The 18646-nt window shown below is 37.3% G+C and overlaps 1 protein-coding gene across 4 annotated transcripts in view; it reads left to right on the top strand.

Annotated features, from left to right (window-relative positions):
• Positions 1-18646, top strand: part of cux1 (cut like homeobox 1) — a 196784-nt gene that overhangs the window by 154704 nt on the left and 23434 nt on the right. For 3 of the 4 annotated variants that reach the window (XM_031896762.1, XM_031896761.1, XM_031896760.1), the window contains one exon: positions 2858-13066. The exons of the other annotated variant lie outside the window; for it this stretch is intronic. In XM_031896762.1, the coding sequence (XP_031752622.1) occupies positions 2858-3539 (682 nt within the window). In that variant the 3' untranslated portion in view covers positions 3540-13066. Of the gene's footprint in view, positions 1-2857; positions 13067-18646 lie in introns of those variants that run through there. 4 annotated transcript variants of the gene reach the window in all.

The raw sequence follows: 18646 nt of genomic DNA, 5'->3' as shown, positions 1-18646 counted from the left end.
GTTTCTGCTCGGGCAAATCCATAAGGAAAAAGAAAGAATACATACACAGGGCAGCTGCTGTGGATAAGGCTCATAAAACATATTGGTCAGTATTTTTAGGTAAGAGAGAATCAAAAGCATTAAAATAGGCCAAAATGCCAGGTACAATAAGATTTAGGTAGGCTGGGAAAGACTAGGAATTTTGGCCTTCATTATCAAGCAAACTAGCATTAGAGGGGGGATCAAATTAAATTATATAGACCGCATTGCAAGGAACAGTGAGGGAAAAGAAATGTTATATTAAGACTGTCTGTATCCAGCTATTGGACATGTTTTGCCCTACACTGCATGGTCAGGGTCTAAATTATAATAATATATGATGATGTTATGCTAGGAAGTCAACTGACCTCTTGAGCAGTCTGGGGGTCATAAGAGTCTCTTTGGGGAACCATTTCTGACCCCTGGACCAACAGTTAACAGCCCTGTTTGATATGAAATTGGCTTTTGTTCTACTGCAAGATCATCCCTGTGTTTTACAGTACAGGTATGGAACACGTTATCCATAATGCTCGGGACCTGGGGTTTTCCGGATAAGGGGTCTTTCTGTAATTTGGATCTCCTACCTTAAGTCTGCTTAAAAAATGATTTAAACATTAATTAAACCTAGTGGATTGTTTTGGCTCCAATAAGGAATAAGTATATCATAGCTGGGATCAAGTACAAAGTAATGTTTTATTATTACAGGAGAAAAGGAAACGATTTTTAAAAATGTGAATTATTTGATTAAAATGCAGTCTCTGGGAGATGGCCTTTCTGCAATTTGGAACTTTCTGGATAATGGGTTTCCGGATAAGGGGTCCGATACCTGAATAGGGGTACTCCTTTGTTGGATGCATAAAAGATTTCAGACCTCATCACAAATTTACTACAAAGGCTGTGTATGTTGGGTTGGGTTGCACGTTCTACTGTGGAACCTCATATTTTATACAACAGACCCCAACTATCTAAAGAACAGAATAACCTGTTCTTTACCTTATTAGTAATGACAGAAAGAACAGTTCTCTTAAAGGGGACCTATCACCCACACATAAAAAAGGGCCTGTGATGCCAAAAACATGTTGTGTGGATTGCATTAAGTTGCACTTCAGCAAAAAAAAAAAAAAAACTGCGTTCTTCCTCCAGTATAGTTCAGTATTATAGCTGCTGTCATTGTGTATAAAAACAGTAAAGTTTAATGTCATTGTTAGTAGATCTACCAACAAGTGGTGGATTAACCAGTCAAGGTATGAATTCAGCTGCTTTATGTCTGAGTGTTTGACTGTAACGTAGGCCAATGTATTTGGTGGGCAGAGAATGACTTTGTGTCATTCTCTTCGTGTAAGTTTTGTGAAGGAATGGGGAAACATTGAATTAAGAGACTACATATAAAAAGTGGACAACCTGAAAGAGCAAGTTGCATAACTTAGAAGGTAAACCTAGGCCAAATGAAGCTATGTGACCATCTTGCCAAACCAGGTTTATTAGAGGAATATTGGCCACAAACTGGTTTATCATAATCCTAGAAATATGAGTAAAAATGTCGAGGATAAAATGGGTAAGGCATACTCAGAGATGATTAAGTGGTTGCAGTGTTAGACCGATATAAGTTAAATAACATTAACACAAATAAATTGTGAGAATGAAAGATTGGTAATAAAGGGATAGGGTGGATTTATAAAGTGCATTACAGAATCGGTGGTCAGCCTCCCTTGTTATAAGGGACCGGAAAACTGAAGCCACAGTTGATAAATGAAACCTGAAAATGCCACATTCAGAAAATGGAACAGGATGCAGTTATAGATTGTAGGTGGACAGGATTGGCAAATTAAACATCACAGGGAGCAATGAGATTATATCTTCATTTGTATTGGGTTTATTTTTATTTTTTTTTCTCTTTTGCCAACCCTCAAACGGGGATCCCCAGATAGCTGCTAAAAATTCTAAGCAGGATAGCTTCTGAAAAAATAGCTAAATAATACAAAAAAACATAAAAAAATAAACACTAGCTGCAGAATATCACTGTCAACATCATACTAAAAGTTAATTTAGAGGTGCACTACTACTATCAACATTTGATATTCCTTGTGCATAAGGGCTTACATTACCATCTCAGATATAAAGCTGCTTAGTGACAGGTCCTCCATGTTTGTCCACTCTAGCCCTATGTGTTTCTTTTCGCCCTGTTTTTGAGAGCTGTGGTTTACATGCTCAGGTTATCCTGTGGTGCTTACTAAGTAGTATACTGAGTCACCATACAGCAATGGTTTCCAAACTGTGAGCATGGCCGCCCTATGAGGGGTGCTGGAACAGTAGTGGGAGGCCCAGCCTGAATTATATTTTGGCGGAAATTCTTTGGGAATGCTAATTTGTTTTCCTAGATACCCCTGAAAGTCCAAGTTTTGATTGTCAGTTTGTGGGAGATCTGGGACAAGCACTTATTTTGGTTCTAGATATTGTTATTATGTAATTATGGCTGAATGGCTGGTACATAAATGTTTCCTATATATGTGTTACAAACAAAGTGGGCTCCTGACTAATAACTGGATGTCATCGGTGGGTCTAAACTTACAATGTCTGCTGATAACCACTGTTATACAGGGATAGGGACAGACTGCTGGCACTGTATACCTTTACACAGGATATATAATCACTAACCTTATCCTAACTGAAGAGTCTTCTTCAGTAATAAACTTAGGAAAGACATTGGAGCAAAATATTTATATTTAAGTGTAACATGATTGTATCTTTTGATGTGTTTTAATAAATGTTTAAATTAAGTTATCGTACAATTTGATTTTGCATTTTTTGAATACTATATACTACCTCTTTTGTCTTTTAGATCTCGAATACGGAGAGAATTATTTATTGAGGAGATTCAAGCAGGCAGCCATGGACAGATTGGTTCTAGTGATTCCCCATCAGCCACAAGCAGCAGGGCCGCACACAGCTCTGAGGGAGACAGCTGTGATGGTGTCGATATGGAAAGCACAAGTGAGGGGAAGCACGGAGCTGCCCTTGATCCAGATGAGTACAGCAGTGTAAGCATGAAGTCTCAGGGAGGACAGACTGATTCCGCTTTTGAAGAGAGCGAAGATGCCAGATCTACTGAGATAACAGGATCCACCCGCCCAAGAGCTGAAAGCCCAGACAACACAGATGATGAAGGCCAAAAGATGCTGCTGGGTCAGAGTTCCCTTTCTGGATCAAACTGTTCTGGGGAAGGACTGAGTACAGCAAAATCTGCTACTGAAAAGCTTTCCTCTACCTCAGCTGCCTCAGGCACAGTCTCTGCAAAGGAGAGTACCCACAGATCAGAATCGGAGAAGCTATCGAGCGTGCCAAGTACGAGTTCACAAAAAGGAAATTCTATTCAAAGCTTATTTAGCTTTTCTGAGACATCAAGTTCCAAAAACACACGGGACAACACTTTGAGAAAAAAGAAAGCTGCAAATTTGAACAGCATAATTCACCGCTTAGAGAAAGCCGCTAGCCGAGAGGAACCCATCGAATGGGAGTTTTGAGATTAAATTAACCCTGGTTCCAACAAGCTGGGGAAACAAAACTGGACCTTTCACTGGTTATATCCTGTCGCGCACTTATCGCCCTGCAGGCCACAGGGCAAAAACGCCATAGGCCAAGGTGCATATAGAATACAAAAGGAGCATTAAGCCCATTTTTTTCTTGTGTTTTTGGAGGACAAAAACTGATATCTGTAGTCAAGCTTTTTGTACCCTGAAGTGTTTTTACTATTGCCCTAAGTGATTTTCACACTTTCTGGAATAACTCTTACAGCTTTGCCTTGTGCCCACCTTTTCAGTGTGGGCTTAAAAAATAACAAAAAAAAAAACTTACAAAAAAAAAACAACAAAAGAAAGAAAAAAAATTAATGAACCCACACCATTTATGGGGCTTTTTATCTGCCATGTAATGGCTGCAGAGCGATAATACACTATGTTCTTCTTGTACAAGGAAAAGGAGGAGATTTTTTCAGGAAATTGTTTTATTTTAGATTTTTTTCCTTTTTTTGGTTTTGTAGCTGTTTCAGTTGCCACTAAGAGATTGCACAGTCAACTGACTCTAAACACACTAGTTTGGATTCCTATTTTCAAGAAAAAAAAAGAGAAAAAACCCATGCTTGGAACTTCGAAATAAAACACACATCCACTCCACTTGTTTTCTAACAAAACTCACATCAGGAAAAAAAAAATCTTACTTTGTGGTAGCTGACGTAGTGTTTTCTTGTTAGTGGGATAGAACCTAGTGCACATTGTTTCATAGCTTTAACCAATTCTGGTCTTTTCCTGGCCAGAATTTGTTTATTACACTCCATTTTAGGCCAAATCAGGACAAATGATCTGAATTTAGGTATTTTGTAATCTGCTTTTTAACCTCTAACCACAGAGCACGCTGATCAGACCTCATATTTTGGAGGGTAAGGGGTACAAGTTGGAATGGTTGCCATGGCTCCAATGAGTCAACTTATTTCCTGAAGAAAATATTTGTTGCTCTGCATCACTGAAGGATAAGTAAGAGAAAATAGATTTAATTAGCATAATACACTGCCAGAGGCAGACCCTTACATGTTTTTTTAAGTTACATAAAGGCTTTCTTTGCTCTGATATAATAAAATGTAAATAGACAAATATTAAACCAAAATCACATTAAATACAATTTAATTTGTAGTTTTTCATTTTCTAAGTCAGTTGAAATCCATTCCAATTTGTACCCTTTCCTTCCATGTTGTCGATATGTTTGTGTGAGAGTAACGAAGTGTGAGAATAACCGTGTATGCAATTTTATAAGTCTGTGTATTTTCCTATGTTATTGTGCACACATATGAGTGCATTACTGCCACCTTTTTTCCAATAAGCTGGTTTATCTGTTATGGCTTCTACAAGTTTTGCTGAACTAGACTCCTTTATCGCCATATCTTAAAAACTAACAATAGATGATTTCAGTATATATATATATTTTTTTTGCTTATTTATAGGTGCTGTATTTTATTATCTGATTGTTAGGAAGGGATGAAACAGGGCAAAATATTCTTTAGAGGGATAGACTGCCGGCAGTATTGGGTATAATTTACAAGATGTAGTTGTCATACTGTATATTATTGATTTGAAGATTTTTTTTGACCTTATTGTGTATCATTGAAACATTTTGTCTTAGGTCAGCATCTTTCGATGACGTTATTTGGTGCATTCGTTACTTAAGGTTTAATAATATTACTATTATTTTTGTTTTCCTCTCTCTCATGGAGGAATTGGGGGTATTTTTTTTGTTGTTGTCTTGTTTTTTTGTTTTTTTTTAATCATGCCCCTGTACTAAAACTCAGTGAGCTTATATTATTTAGTAGAACAGTGCAAGGCGCAGAACCACATTTCTTTACAAGGTCGTTGTCAGAATGCTATTCAAATATGTCATTCTTCAGGGTTTCAAAAATTCCATTTTTGAAGAACCAAAAGTTTAAAATAAACAAAAAAAAAGACTCTAGGAGGCAAAAAAAGGCTTTTATAGAATCCTGAAAGGTTATTGCTTAGTTTGATTTTTTGCATTTTACTTTTGTGTTGTGTTTTATTTTTAGGTCTAGAAGAGAACATTTTTAACTGTTGGAAACTATAATTGCCATTCCATGTTCTACATAATTGGTATCAGTTTTAGAGCCAGAAACCTTGTCCATTTCACATATCATTTCATAACTTGGTCAGTTAGGTAGCACTTTCTTTAGAAGTGGGTTAAGGTTTATTCTAATATAAAGCACTGAGGTGTTCCTCTGCAAGCACCATTTAGTTGCAATCAGGCTCAGCTAGGAAAATTACATAGTATTACTACTGAGAACAGTAGGGTTCTTTCTTTTATAGAAAGTGCCTTCTTTTGTTATGGCATAGCACATTATCAGAGGTTATTTTAGTTGGCTGATATCCATCTTCATGTTATCCTCCTTTCACAGTGAGCCCCCAGGCACTTTTATGTTTTCCTGTATCACATGAGTCTATGTGTGGGACCTACAGTTCCCAATCCCACTTGGCTTCTGCCCTTCTTGCAGCATCTTGGACTGCTTGCATACTGATGACTACCCTTACACACTTTACAGTACTTTGTCAAGGTACCAAGGGCACCACTCATTGTTTTTATTTAGGAAGACTGCTTAATGCTGGCACTAGATATAAAATGAAGAATAAAAGCTTAATTGTCATACACACATGGTGTATTACAGCTGGCAGATAACAAACACCCAATAACCCCCATGACACCTGCCATTGGCATAACTTGAAATTAAAAAAAATCTGCCCCTAAGAGGCAACTTCTGTCTTCACCCTTCTTTTGTGCTTAATAAATCTCAAATTAAGGATAAGATGTATGATTCTTTGCTTGAATCTGGGTAAAAACATAAATTCAGAAGTTATAATAAATCTGGCCCTAAGTATGCTATTAGCCTTATAGCCATTTGAACAGACATATATTAAAGATCAGAGTGTGCTATTATTTGTGTGTAGTTATAGTAACAAGTTATAAAAGATAGGTTTTTACTATTCCTTTGTAATCTTGCAACAGAAAAAAGGTCAGTAATAGTTGTTTTGTTTTTTTTGTTTTTGTTTTTTTTTTTTATAAAGTACTTTTCCTTTTAATGTTGGCTTATGCAGTAACATCGGTAAAAATTTGTCCCAGTGCAGTTATCAACCAGACATTTGTTTTCAACATTCTAACACAAAGAGATCAAATAAAATTCCTTATTCTTTCATATTTCACCTTTTAATTTTCCACTTCTCCTGTCTTATGTAAATTATAAACTGTCTAAGAAACTTTTTCTGGTTATCTTTTATGGGAGATCTTTGCCTTATCAAGCTTAATGGTCTTGCCATACAAGCCAAATGTAGCAAGAGACTCAGATTTGTTAATGTAATTAGAAACTGTATTACTAAATAACTTTGTAGAATGAAACATGCAGCTTTGTAGCTGCTACATATCGCTATCTAATACAAGGGCCAGACATGTAGACTTTTAAATATAAATGAAGCAATGGGAAAGTCTTAGCCGAGACGTTCATGGGAGAGGAGTTTGGGCAGCATTTTCTGTGACACTCAGTCACGCTGGGAGAAATTAAAGTCCTTCTGTCCATTGCAGATCTATAGTCTGCCTAGAATATTAAACACGGCCTATTCATGGGAGCCTTCCTGAAATATCAGCAGTGACTTTTGGGGGATTTTACTCCTCCGCCAGCACCAAACCAGAGCTAACTTGGGCAGCACTTTACCAAAAGTATTTGTGGCAATAAAACATTGATAAAATGTTTGAAGACACAAGTGCATTATAATGGCAATTGTATCCCGCAAAATGCAAAGTCCTTTTTCTGGTTTGTGCCTAATAAATGCAGAGAGACACTTGACAAATGTAAATTTTTTTCCTATGGAACAAGCTACATTGGAAATTTTCCATAAATTCAATTTATGCTAATGCCACAGGGAGCTGATTCTCAGCCTGCAGAAAAATGCAGGCTGAGAATCTGCCCATAAGCTAGCATCAGCCTTTTCCTGTACCTGGAACCATTGCGTGGCTCAGGTGCAGATACACAGACTGGATTTTGGTGCAGAAACGTGCAAATATGCATTTTGGAGCTGAAATCCATTCTGTGTTGCTTGCATTTGATGCAATGCAGTGGCTCTGAGTGCCGGCACAAGGAGAGACTAATGCCAGCGTAGGGGCTGACTATCGGCCTGCGTTTATCTGCAGGCCCAGAATCAGCCCTGTATGGCAGTAGCCTTATTCTTTGGGAAAAACACACAACACAATTATAACTGTAACAGTTTTTAAAACTTAACTAAAGTGATACTCGTGACTTTTAAGGAATTTTCCTTAAAAACCCTAATTAAGCAATATATATTCTTTGTTGTAAAAGAGATCAGGTTTTCATATAATAACTTTGGAAGTTCTGTACTCTGTGTTTAATTAAATTATGCCTTTTTGTCTCAATTTATTCTATTGCAGTTTAATACGAAAAGCCATTTACGAGATGTATATGCAAAAATTCCAAAAACTTGACAAAAGTTGGTTGCGTGTAATTGCTATTGAATTTATGTCAAGGTTATTAATCATTTTTTAACCTGGGTATTACCCATATTATCAAAATAAGGAGAAATAAAACAAAAAAAGAGCACCCACAATTGCACCACCCCACTACTAAAGCAAAAATATATAGAGGAAATCCATACTTCTTATTGATCTTATTTCTATTTGGGGTACAGCCCATGCTAGCATTTAACTTTGATTCAGAGAATTTCCCATAGACAACAATTATAACTAAAGTTTTCCTAAAAAGAAAAATTTGCAACTTTTAGATTCTGGATTTTTATAGAATGCTGGAAAACTTGCTGCAGTTTTGCCAAAGATTATACTGATATATGTATAAACACATTCCAGGCATATTTATTTTGAAGGTGTCCGTCCCTTCAGTATAATAGCGTAGAGAGAGAGTAGTACAGCTCTACTACTGTTCCAACCTATATAGTTTGGTTATTATGTTCAGAATTAATGCAAGTTTGTGTAACATTTTGTTTATTATAGTTGAAAGAATATTTAGGCTAATGTAGAAAATTAACAGTTTTGCACCTGGTTCTGTTTGTAAAACACTGACTTACATAACCCCAGTAGTTATCTAATAAATAGTCACTCATTGAGTTCCATAAAAAACGTTACTACATTTTACAGTATATGATATGAGAAAAAGATCAAGTGAGGCCCACCAAGTTTGCACTTTTGTCACACTATTGGCCCAAACCTCTCCACACTCTTGGTAGCAAAAAATCAAATAAAAAAACCTAACACCCAAGGTTTAATGGATCAGCCAAAGTGCTCATTATGAAAAGTGGCATATCAAGGTACTTCCCTGCACCCTATCCAACATCAGCCTAACAGCAGTTGTAGCCAGGCCCATATTACTGACTATTACATAAAAATGTGCCTTAACACATTGTTTCCTAAGACATATCATGTTTTAACACAGTAATGTGTGTTATAACAAAAATTAGACATTTTTGTTTATCTGTCCAAGAACTTAGGCAGGTTGTTAATATCAAATCCTTAGAAGCTATGGGATGTTAAAGTTCAGCAACAGCCTTAAGTCTGCAGACTGGTTTCTAGGGTAAACTTCTCCATCAGCTATAGAATCACCCTTTGTACATCCATGCTCTAAAACAGTGATCCCCAATCTTCACCCCTTTGAAGCTGATCCCAATATCCTCAAAGCAAGTGCTCATTTTTAAATTTCTGACTATTAGGCATACAGACACAAGTTTACCTCCGAAAACAGCCCCAAGTAGTCAGTCACAGTCCTTACTGGGCAACCCCCAGGGAATATTTCCATGCTTATGTGGCTCCTCAACACTTTTGACATTTGAATGCATCTCAAGTATAAAAAAAATGTTTGGGGACCCCTGTTCAAAGCAAACAATCAAATATTAGAGCACTACATCCTCCTTAACATGATATATCCGGCAGTATAATCAGTTATTTATAGATATGTTATACTGGTTTGTACAGTTAGAAACACAAGGATTACTCTGTATATATTGAATATACATTTCATTCTGTAGCTTGTTTGGAAAAGAAAATAATTTATGATTTGCTTTCCCTTGCCTGTTGCCTCCTAGAGTCATTTTTTTAATGAAGTTACTCAGTTTATGTTGTGATTGAAAAGATTTTTATTTCCTGCAGTGTTCATTCTAGAATACTTAGTTACAATTTCAGGGCTGGCATTAACGCAGGTAACAGGAATACGATACAATGTGGATCCTTTTAGAAGAACCTTTACATTTTGTATATTTTGTTAAGGTTTATCAGTAGGAAATAGCACTTGTTTTCTTGATTCCTAGATGTTTTACATTATACAAAGTGTGCATGTACTTTCATTATACCAGTTTTCATTTGTCATAAATGGGGTATCAGTTAAAGAGCCACTGCACCCTCAATTTCTAGCATACTGTGCGGGAATACATAAAATTATGTTATCTCTCTGTTCTGGCTTGAAGAAAACCTAAGGAGTTGTCTTTGTTATGAAGAATGCCATTTTATTGCTCCATTTTGGTTGGCCAGACCCTTGTGATATCATAGAAGGCCCCTAGACTGTTAGGCAGTACCCTTTTTGGCTTCTTGTTATGGGAGTAGAGCACAATAAAAGCCTAAGAAAGGTTATATTGAGCTTGTGGCCAGAGGGACAGAGGCTGATTAGACAAGGTTAAGGTGCAAGCTGAGTCAGCCGGACCCTCACAGAAGCTTGGGGAAAAAGAAGCAAAAGCAATATATACACTATATTTCCATTATGGAAATCCATAGCAAAAATAAACCTAGGGAATAGTGGCCCTTAACAATATCTGCTGGTACTGTGCATAACATCACAGAACAATATGTGTTTCTTTTTTTTTAGTTTTGAAGCAGGATTACATGATTATGCAATGCAAATATACAAAGTTGTACAAACAATGTGCGAGTGTGGGAGACAGAAAGGGTTCAGTTTTATGCAAGAAAGCTGGTGCTGCCTATATACGTGGAGTGCAGCTTTTACCCCTGGTACTGTACACTCCCAACCTAAGGCTCTCAGTCAGTGCTTTGTAGTTCAATAACAGCTGGAGGGTTGAACAATGCCTTTACCCAACATAAATACAAAAACATGCTGTATCTAAATATAACATGTCATTTTTATACTAATTATGCTAAGGGCATTTTCTGTCTATGAGTGATTTTAACTACGGGAACCAAGGGCACAACCCCCCCCCCCCCTCCCCTGCTCTAAATGTAGCCCCCAGGACAGGCTTTCATCAATGCAGATCACCTCTTGGCTATAATTATGTATTCTTATTAGAGGAATCTGCTGTAGAGCTGCCATATTGCTTGTCTTGACCAGGGCATTTTTTGTTGACTGCACTAGCGACAGAACTCCTTCTTGTACATGTTACAAACTGATAGTGGACAGTTTTAAAACATATGGGTCATTTTATTAGCTATTATTTGTTCCCAAGCACTACTGTGCACCGCTCTTAAAAAAAATGTAATTATTTGATCATTTGTATCATCTGTCCCATAGTTTGCTTTACGTTTAGTAAAAAAATCGTGTTACCCATCTGTCTAGCAGACGTTCATTCATGTTACCCCACAACAACACAAAAGTAAGCACTCTGTTATCAAGAGTTTTAAAAGCAACAGCCTATTTTGGAGTGCCATAGAGCAAGACACTGACATATATAGGCATAAATACAATCACCATTTTGCTGAACAAATAGTATGATAATGTCCAGATATACTTAAGGTAGCAATACGCGGGCAGATTTAAATTGACAATTCAGGCCCTTTGGGCCAATTTGGCAGCTTATCGGCCATGTATGGGGCCCTCAGACAGGCCTACCTAACTAACTGGTATCTCGCTGAAAATCTGTGATTTCTGATTCCCTAATGGGCTGTATCCCCATCATTGTGATCTGATTGTTTGGCTCTATGGACCTTAGATGGGCATATCATATATGCTTATTTGGCAACCTCATCAAATGATCGGATCTTAAAATGTATGGCCAGCTTTAGAAATATGCTGATACATAAATACGTCCTATACTGACAGTTTGAAAAATATGAAATGAAATAGAACTTGAATTGAACTCAATTGAATCTATTTATATAGAATATTCTTTTCCTTGCCTCACATAAGGCAAGCATTATGGCAGATTCCCCTACCTTACAATGTAACTATATACTGTCTATAGATTTAAAAATTGGCTACACTGTTTTAATGCAGATGAGAGCTAGTGATTGGCATGAAGCTACTTTTCAGACCCAATATGCACATGGAAGGTACACCCCTTAAAGCTACACAAAGTGCTGTCTCCAGCAGCCATGAGCAAGCTAATATGTGACAAGCATTGCCCATTGGATGAGAGTGGTGTTGCTGAGCCAATCGGAGAACTAGACCACACTATCACACAGCTCCTCCCTCACTGTACTGGGTTCCTTAGTGTCTCCTACAGCTGATGTTTGGGGCCCACCAAATCCAGCCTTGCACCAAATATTGTTTCACAGTATTTCACAGTGCAGCATTTTTAAGGCTGACAGTATCTCATAAGTGAAAATTAAATGCAATATACAATAGCTTTTAAGAAAGCTATATTATGTCTTTGGTTTGTATTTCTGCTTCAAAACTATACAGAACCCCAAGTTGAGTAATTAGAGAACAGTGACATTTTTCCTGTTGTTCTGCTTCCATAAAACCTGGCTCTCCATTCTGTCATTCCTGTAATACAAGCAGTTCTGCTAGGTCAGACTGAAGTTTGCATATCCAAAGACAATGTTTAACCTCTAGTTAGGGGAGAAAAAAAATTACATTTCTTCATGTCCCTGTTTATTTAATATAAAATTAACAAATTATATTTGTGCAATAACTACTTGCCATTAAGATGGGTGCAGCTTTTGAATGCCCTGACTACTAACACAGCACAAGATGAACTTAGACGTGATGTACTCTTTGTTTTTTTTTTTTTCTTTTCATTCTCTTGTTTCCTGAGAAATTTTTGAATAAGCTCAATTTCCCCAATGTATTGTGGTGTCTGACATTTTTAGCAGTATTTTATGTTTTTGCTGTATTGCATTAAGTCTTAGATGTTTATAGAGCTTGTTATTCACAATCACATATTTAAAAGAAAATCCTCACAAAGACCCAACTGACCAAAAAAAAGTGTCATTTTTGTACACGTAGCTTTGAGAAGCCCATGTTGTGTTGCTGTGACTCCTCATTTGTAGCCTTTTCTTTCTTGGTATTTGTTCAAACATATAGTACAAGTTTTATGGCTGACACCAGTGGGAACTGATGTCTCGTCGTCAGCAGAAAGGCATTGTTCTGTCTTTGTTTGGGTAGCCATAATAATGTTTGTTCTCAGCACTGTACAACGGTCCCTATATGATATGGAGAAGCAATATCACTGTATGAATCTCACACAATGTATTATTATTATTATTATTCACTAGCACCCTAGGTGTGATAATTGAAGTAAATATCTTTTATACAAACACAGCGATTGGTGGTTTGTCTTTATTTCTACATTATTTGGGAATTGACTGTTGAAAACAGCAAACATTTACAATTGAGTCTGACAAAATGTTATGGTGTTATGGGTACAGTTTGCTTTTACATTAACCTGTGATGATCTTTCTTATTCCAGTACCAAACTTCAGCTCACAATGTTATTCTCTGTTGGGAGATGCATGCAACATTTGTCTTTTGAAAAATGTGTAGATCTTAGAACAAACCAGTGAATGACTGATGCCAAGTGTTACATGCTTTGGTTTTTATTCACCTGTAAAATTTAATTATTGGCATAGAAACTGTGAATATTGTATTTCAAATGAAATGTCTATTGCAATAATGTTATAATAACAGAGCCTCATGTTTTAAAGAGATCAAAACGCTATGCACAAAATATATGTCTGCCAATTTTCCTCATATTGCAATATTTTTACCAAAGTTTCAAGTGTGAATTCTAGTGTATGTGGCATTGTTGGCAACAAAATTTGCACCCATGCTCCAATTATTGTGAGTCAAAACACTTTAATTATTGCATCTGTTCATCAAATGTTTCGGCCCACATTAGGACCGTTATCAAGAAAAAAGTAAGCACGAGTGAACAAATGTTTTTATACCCAAGCCTCCCCCATTTCATATATATATATATATATATATATATATATATATATATATACACAACACACAAATATAAGATGCATTATCCAGAAAGCTCAGAATTACCGGAATGCCATCTTCCCTTTTAATGAAATGTTAATTAATCCTTATTAGCTTACAAACAGTCCTAGTTAAAATAATGTAGAAATATTTTTTTTTTAGCAGACTTAAGGTATGGTGATCCAAATTACATAAATAACCCTTATCTGGAAAACTGCAGGTCCCAAGCATTCTGGCTAACCTGTACATGTCCCTCAACTGTGTTATGCTTTGGAGGTGAAATGGCACAAACGGAGTTCATTTTTCTCCTCGTCAATGGCAGGTGTACATATACAGAGCTTTCTTTCTATAGAAAGGAAAAAGCTAGAAAAAATGCTATATCTTATCTTATTCCACAGAAGTCATTGATAGGATAAATGTAGTAACACCTTTTTATGGTTTTAAGTATGTGATTCTCTTTTAATTTATTCAACCAGTTTTGATTGAGAAATGTTGTTTCTCATCCTTGTGTATTGTGTCGGTGGGCACTACACTGAACATGGGGAGAAGAAAGAAAAGGAGGGAACTGGGAATGGTGCTTTGTTTTCACAATCTGAAGAGAGTCAGTAAGAAAGCATGGAAATTCTCAAGGCTGCAGGTTCATGTAAACAGACCCTAATGTTCCTGTGTTCTCTGTATGCAATTCTATCAAGAAGTTGAAGGCCCATGGCACTGTAGCCAGTCTTCCTGGACTTGGACTCAAGAGAAAAATGTATCTGCGGAGAAGTATTGTTTAAATTGTGGTGGTAGAACCTGCCAGGCATATTCAAACTGGTCTTGTGACTAAAGGTACAACAGTTTCAGCTTGCACTCTCCATTAGCAACTCAGTGTGGTGGAAGAACCAGGAAGAGACCCAACTGCTGGCAGAGAAACATAAGAAAGCCTGACTAGAGTAAGCCAAAACATACCCAAGCAAGCCAAAATCCTTCTGGGAGAATGACCTGTCGACAGAATAAATGAAAGTTGAGCTCTTTGGTAAAACACAACATCTCACACCATCCCTACAGTCAAACATGGAGGAGTTTTGCTGTTTTATGGGGGGTTGCTTTTATGCCTCTGGAACTGAGGTGGCTTGAGTCTGTGCACAGCATCATGAATTTAGGAGAATAGCAAGGTATTCTGCACCAAAATATTAAACCCATTGTCATAAAGCTGGGTTTCCATTGAAGATTATGGGTCTTCCTGCTGGATTTTGACCATTGACGAAATCCTGGACTGTCTTGAAGTGGTCAGCAATGAGTGCATATCTTAATCCCATTGAACAATTGTGGAGAGATAGGAAAACTGCAGCAGATAGTAGGCAGCCTTTAAATCTGAGAACCAAAGCATTTTGCCAAATAAGAGATGTACAAAGCTCATTCATGACTATAGGAAGCACTTGCTTTCACTTGTTTCCAAGAGGTGCGGGTGCCAATCATTTTGTGTCATATTGGTTCTGATCTAAAAGGAAATGTTCAGTTTTGAAAGGAATACCATGGTTCTGTAATATGAATATGAAACTTTAAACTTTACCTTGCATTAGATCAATGTAAGTAATCATTTTTCATATAATATATTTTTGAACAAGTGTAAATAACACACTTTTGTTTTGCAATGGAATGTAGCAAACTTGCATAGATATGATAAATGCAACCTTCTCCTTGACATACGCTTCTCCAATGCTCATATTGCACACTGTCGCTGCATTATGAAAATATTGTTGAATGAGTACACAATTGCACGTGGATCGCTACAAGGACAGCATCTTGTATTGTGCAGGCCAAGCTAGTATCTTCCTTAGCTGCTGTGTGAACTGTCCCAAGGGCTGTAAATACAGGTCTGTATCAAGTAGTAGGGCTAGAGGCTAATCTGGAGGACTTCATGTGATGCTATAATTGAAAACATTACTGCATTTTTGCTTTTATTTCACTTTATGCCATGAGCTGACAACCCTGAATATTTACTTTTCTTGCATTTTAAGTCAAGTTTGCATGAGTCATGTGGCTCATTGCATCACTAAGTGCCATTTATAAGAATATAATTATACAATTATATATTATGCCATTATTAATTCAACAAATTGGGTCTTTTCCTGGTAAAATCTGTGCATTGGGGCAATTTTACAAGGATACAAGAAAGTCATTCCTGTAAATAAAAAAAAAAAATTCTCCGCATGTGTGCTGCAGAAACACAGATTGGATTTAAGGCTTCTTTTTATGGAAACAATGCGAAGATTGATGATAATGTTCCTGCTTTCATCTTTAGACTGTGGGCACATATATCAACTATAGGTAAACAAGGAGCAATGGGTATCCAACTCAGTGTCTGTGGGTGGTCCCTAACAATGCGCTGTTTATCCGTTTCCAGTCTGTTTACGTTTCAGTGTTGCCAGGTACGAATTTAGGAAGATTGCAGGCTTTATACAGCTTTCCCAGCACCACATAGCATTTCGTCACAGTGATCATATGTGACTCTAGCAGTGTTGCATGAATGTACCGATGTGACTCATGCTTTTCATTTAGTGAGTTATTATGCAGCCAAGGGCTTATCCACATAAGCAGACAGATAAATAATAATCCATTCAGATGCTACTCATTTGGAAATGGTTGATTCTGCTCACTTATTAGCTTATTACCAGAAACATTAATAGGACTGAGGGCGAGGACAAGGGCACTGTGTTTTAACTGCATATTTTTAAAAACACGAGTGTGTACACAGTGGCATAAGTACACACGGAGAAACCCACAGTGCTGTTCATGTGCATTTTTTAGGCAGGCATATTTGCACACCAAAGATGCACATTACACCACTCAAAATCCCACCTCCGAAAAGCTGCCTAGTTACATCCACACTTGAAGACATCATTACATAGTAGTAAGCCAAATATAGCAAGGTAAAGTAGCCCAGAGCCATTGTGTAATGTAGTTACGGCAAAGGAGCCACATCACATCTCAATAGTTTTGCCACCATCTTGTAAATTGCAAATTACGGAAAGATCCCTTATCTGGAAAACCCCAGGTCTGGAGCATTCTGAATAACAGGTCCCATACCTGGATTTTTAATCTTGGATAAAGTGCTCAGAGAAGCATAAATAATCTTCTATCCCAGATCAAAGATTTCCGTCTAATGCCTTGCAAATTTATTAGGATCATTTTTCTATTTACCATCACTACAAAGAGAGCCAGAACAGGTGCTCTAAGTACACCCATTCTTGATTTAAATCAGCAATAATAGAGGAAGCACCCAAGAACTAAGTCCTGCAGTCTGGAATTGAATCCAGGTCTTTGGTTTCTTTTTTTAGCTTTAATTTGTAGCCAAGCAGCAACCACCTAGGCTGTGGGAACATGGGATGATGATGATGATGATGATGCTGCTGCTGTTGCTGTTACATCCATGAGCACCTCTATTTTGGACTAAGCGAACCTAGAATGGATCCACAATATATATACAACTGCACCACCACCTACCCACTGCATTTTGTGTGCTGGAACATTACTACAGAGTTCCACACTATTTATAAGTAAAGGCATGATGAGCACTCGCCACATGGATGTGACATTAACATGTCTTGCATCTTCCTACGTCAACATGTCCGCAAAATGACTTCCTCTCATGGGTGACATTTCTCCTTAGCATCTTCTGCAGCATTTTTCATTTATTAGACCATTGATTATTTATTTTAAGGACACATTACAGTATAAAGAAGATGTTCAACTCATTGTCTGAATTTCTTTACAGACATTCCTAAAGGAAAACTCTCCTCAATGCTTTGGTCTTATGATTTAGTCATTCTTATTTCTTATGTATCTATAACCTTCTATTTTGGAAGGTAGGATAATAGATAATAAATCCAAAAGACTTTGATTTCTGAGCTAAGGGATTGTTACCCATTCAGGTGATACACCCCTTTTCAACATGAACTCAATAAAAAGAGCTTGTGCTAAACATAATTTTTGTCTATCTATGGTTTCTGTCATTTCCTGTCACGTCCTGATCTCAAATGAGGTGATAAAACTAATTGCCTGTCCACCAAAAAGCCCTTGGTAATGAGCTGCTCAAAGACTGCTGATGAGAGATGGGAGAGGTTTGTGTGTTATGATTGGATGCCTGTGTCTGTACTACCCTTAAGGGTTTAAAGGCCAGGGAATTCCCTACCACTCATTTGAAACGTTTTCAAGAAAAAACTCAGAAAAGTCCAGTTGTTTTAGACTTACAGTCATGGCCAAAATTGTTGGCACCCCAGAAATTTTTCCAGAAAAGCAAGTATTTCTCACAGAAAAGTATTGCAGTAACACGTGTTTTGCTATACACGAGTTTATTCCCTTTGTGTGTATTGGAACAGAACAAAAAAGGGAGGAAAAAATGCAAATTGGACATAATGTCACACAAAACTCCAAAAATGGGCTGGACAAAATTATTGGCACCCTTTCAAAATTGTGGTTAAATAAGATTGTTTCAAACATGTGATGCTCCTTTAAACTCACCTGGGGCAAGTTACAGGTGTGGGCAATATAAAAATCCCACCTGAAAGCAGATAAAAAGGAGAGAAGTTCACTTAGTCTTTGCATTGTGTGTCTGTGTGTGCCACACTAAGCATGGACAGCAGATAGAGCAGAAGAGAACTGTCTGAGGACTTGAGAACCAAAATTGTGGAAAAATATCAGCAATCTCAAGGTTACAAGTCCATCTCCAGAGATCTAGATTTGCCTTTGTCCACAGTGTGCAACATTATCAAGAAGTTTGTAACCCATGGCACTGTAGATAATCTTCCTGGGTGTGGACGGAAGAGAAAAATTGATGAAAGGTTGCAACGCAGGATAGTTCGGATGGTGGATAAGCAGCCCCAAACAAGTTCCAAAGAAATTCAAGCTGTCCTGCAGGCTCAGGGAGCATCA

Source organism: Xenopus tropicalis, chromosome 2, assembly GCF_000004195.4.
Source record: "Xenopus tropicalis strain Nigerian chromosome 2, UCB_Xtro_10.0, whole genome shotgun sequence".
Taxonomy (NCBI): domain Eukaryota; kingdom Metazoa; phylum Chordata; class Amphibia; order Anura; family Pipidae; genus Xenopus; species Xenopus tropicalis.
Note: the sequence above shows the minus strand (reverse complement) of the source record. Positions and strands in the feature narration are given on the sequence as shown.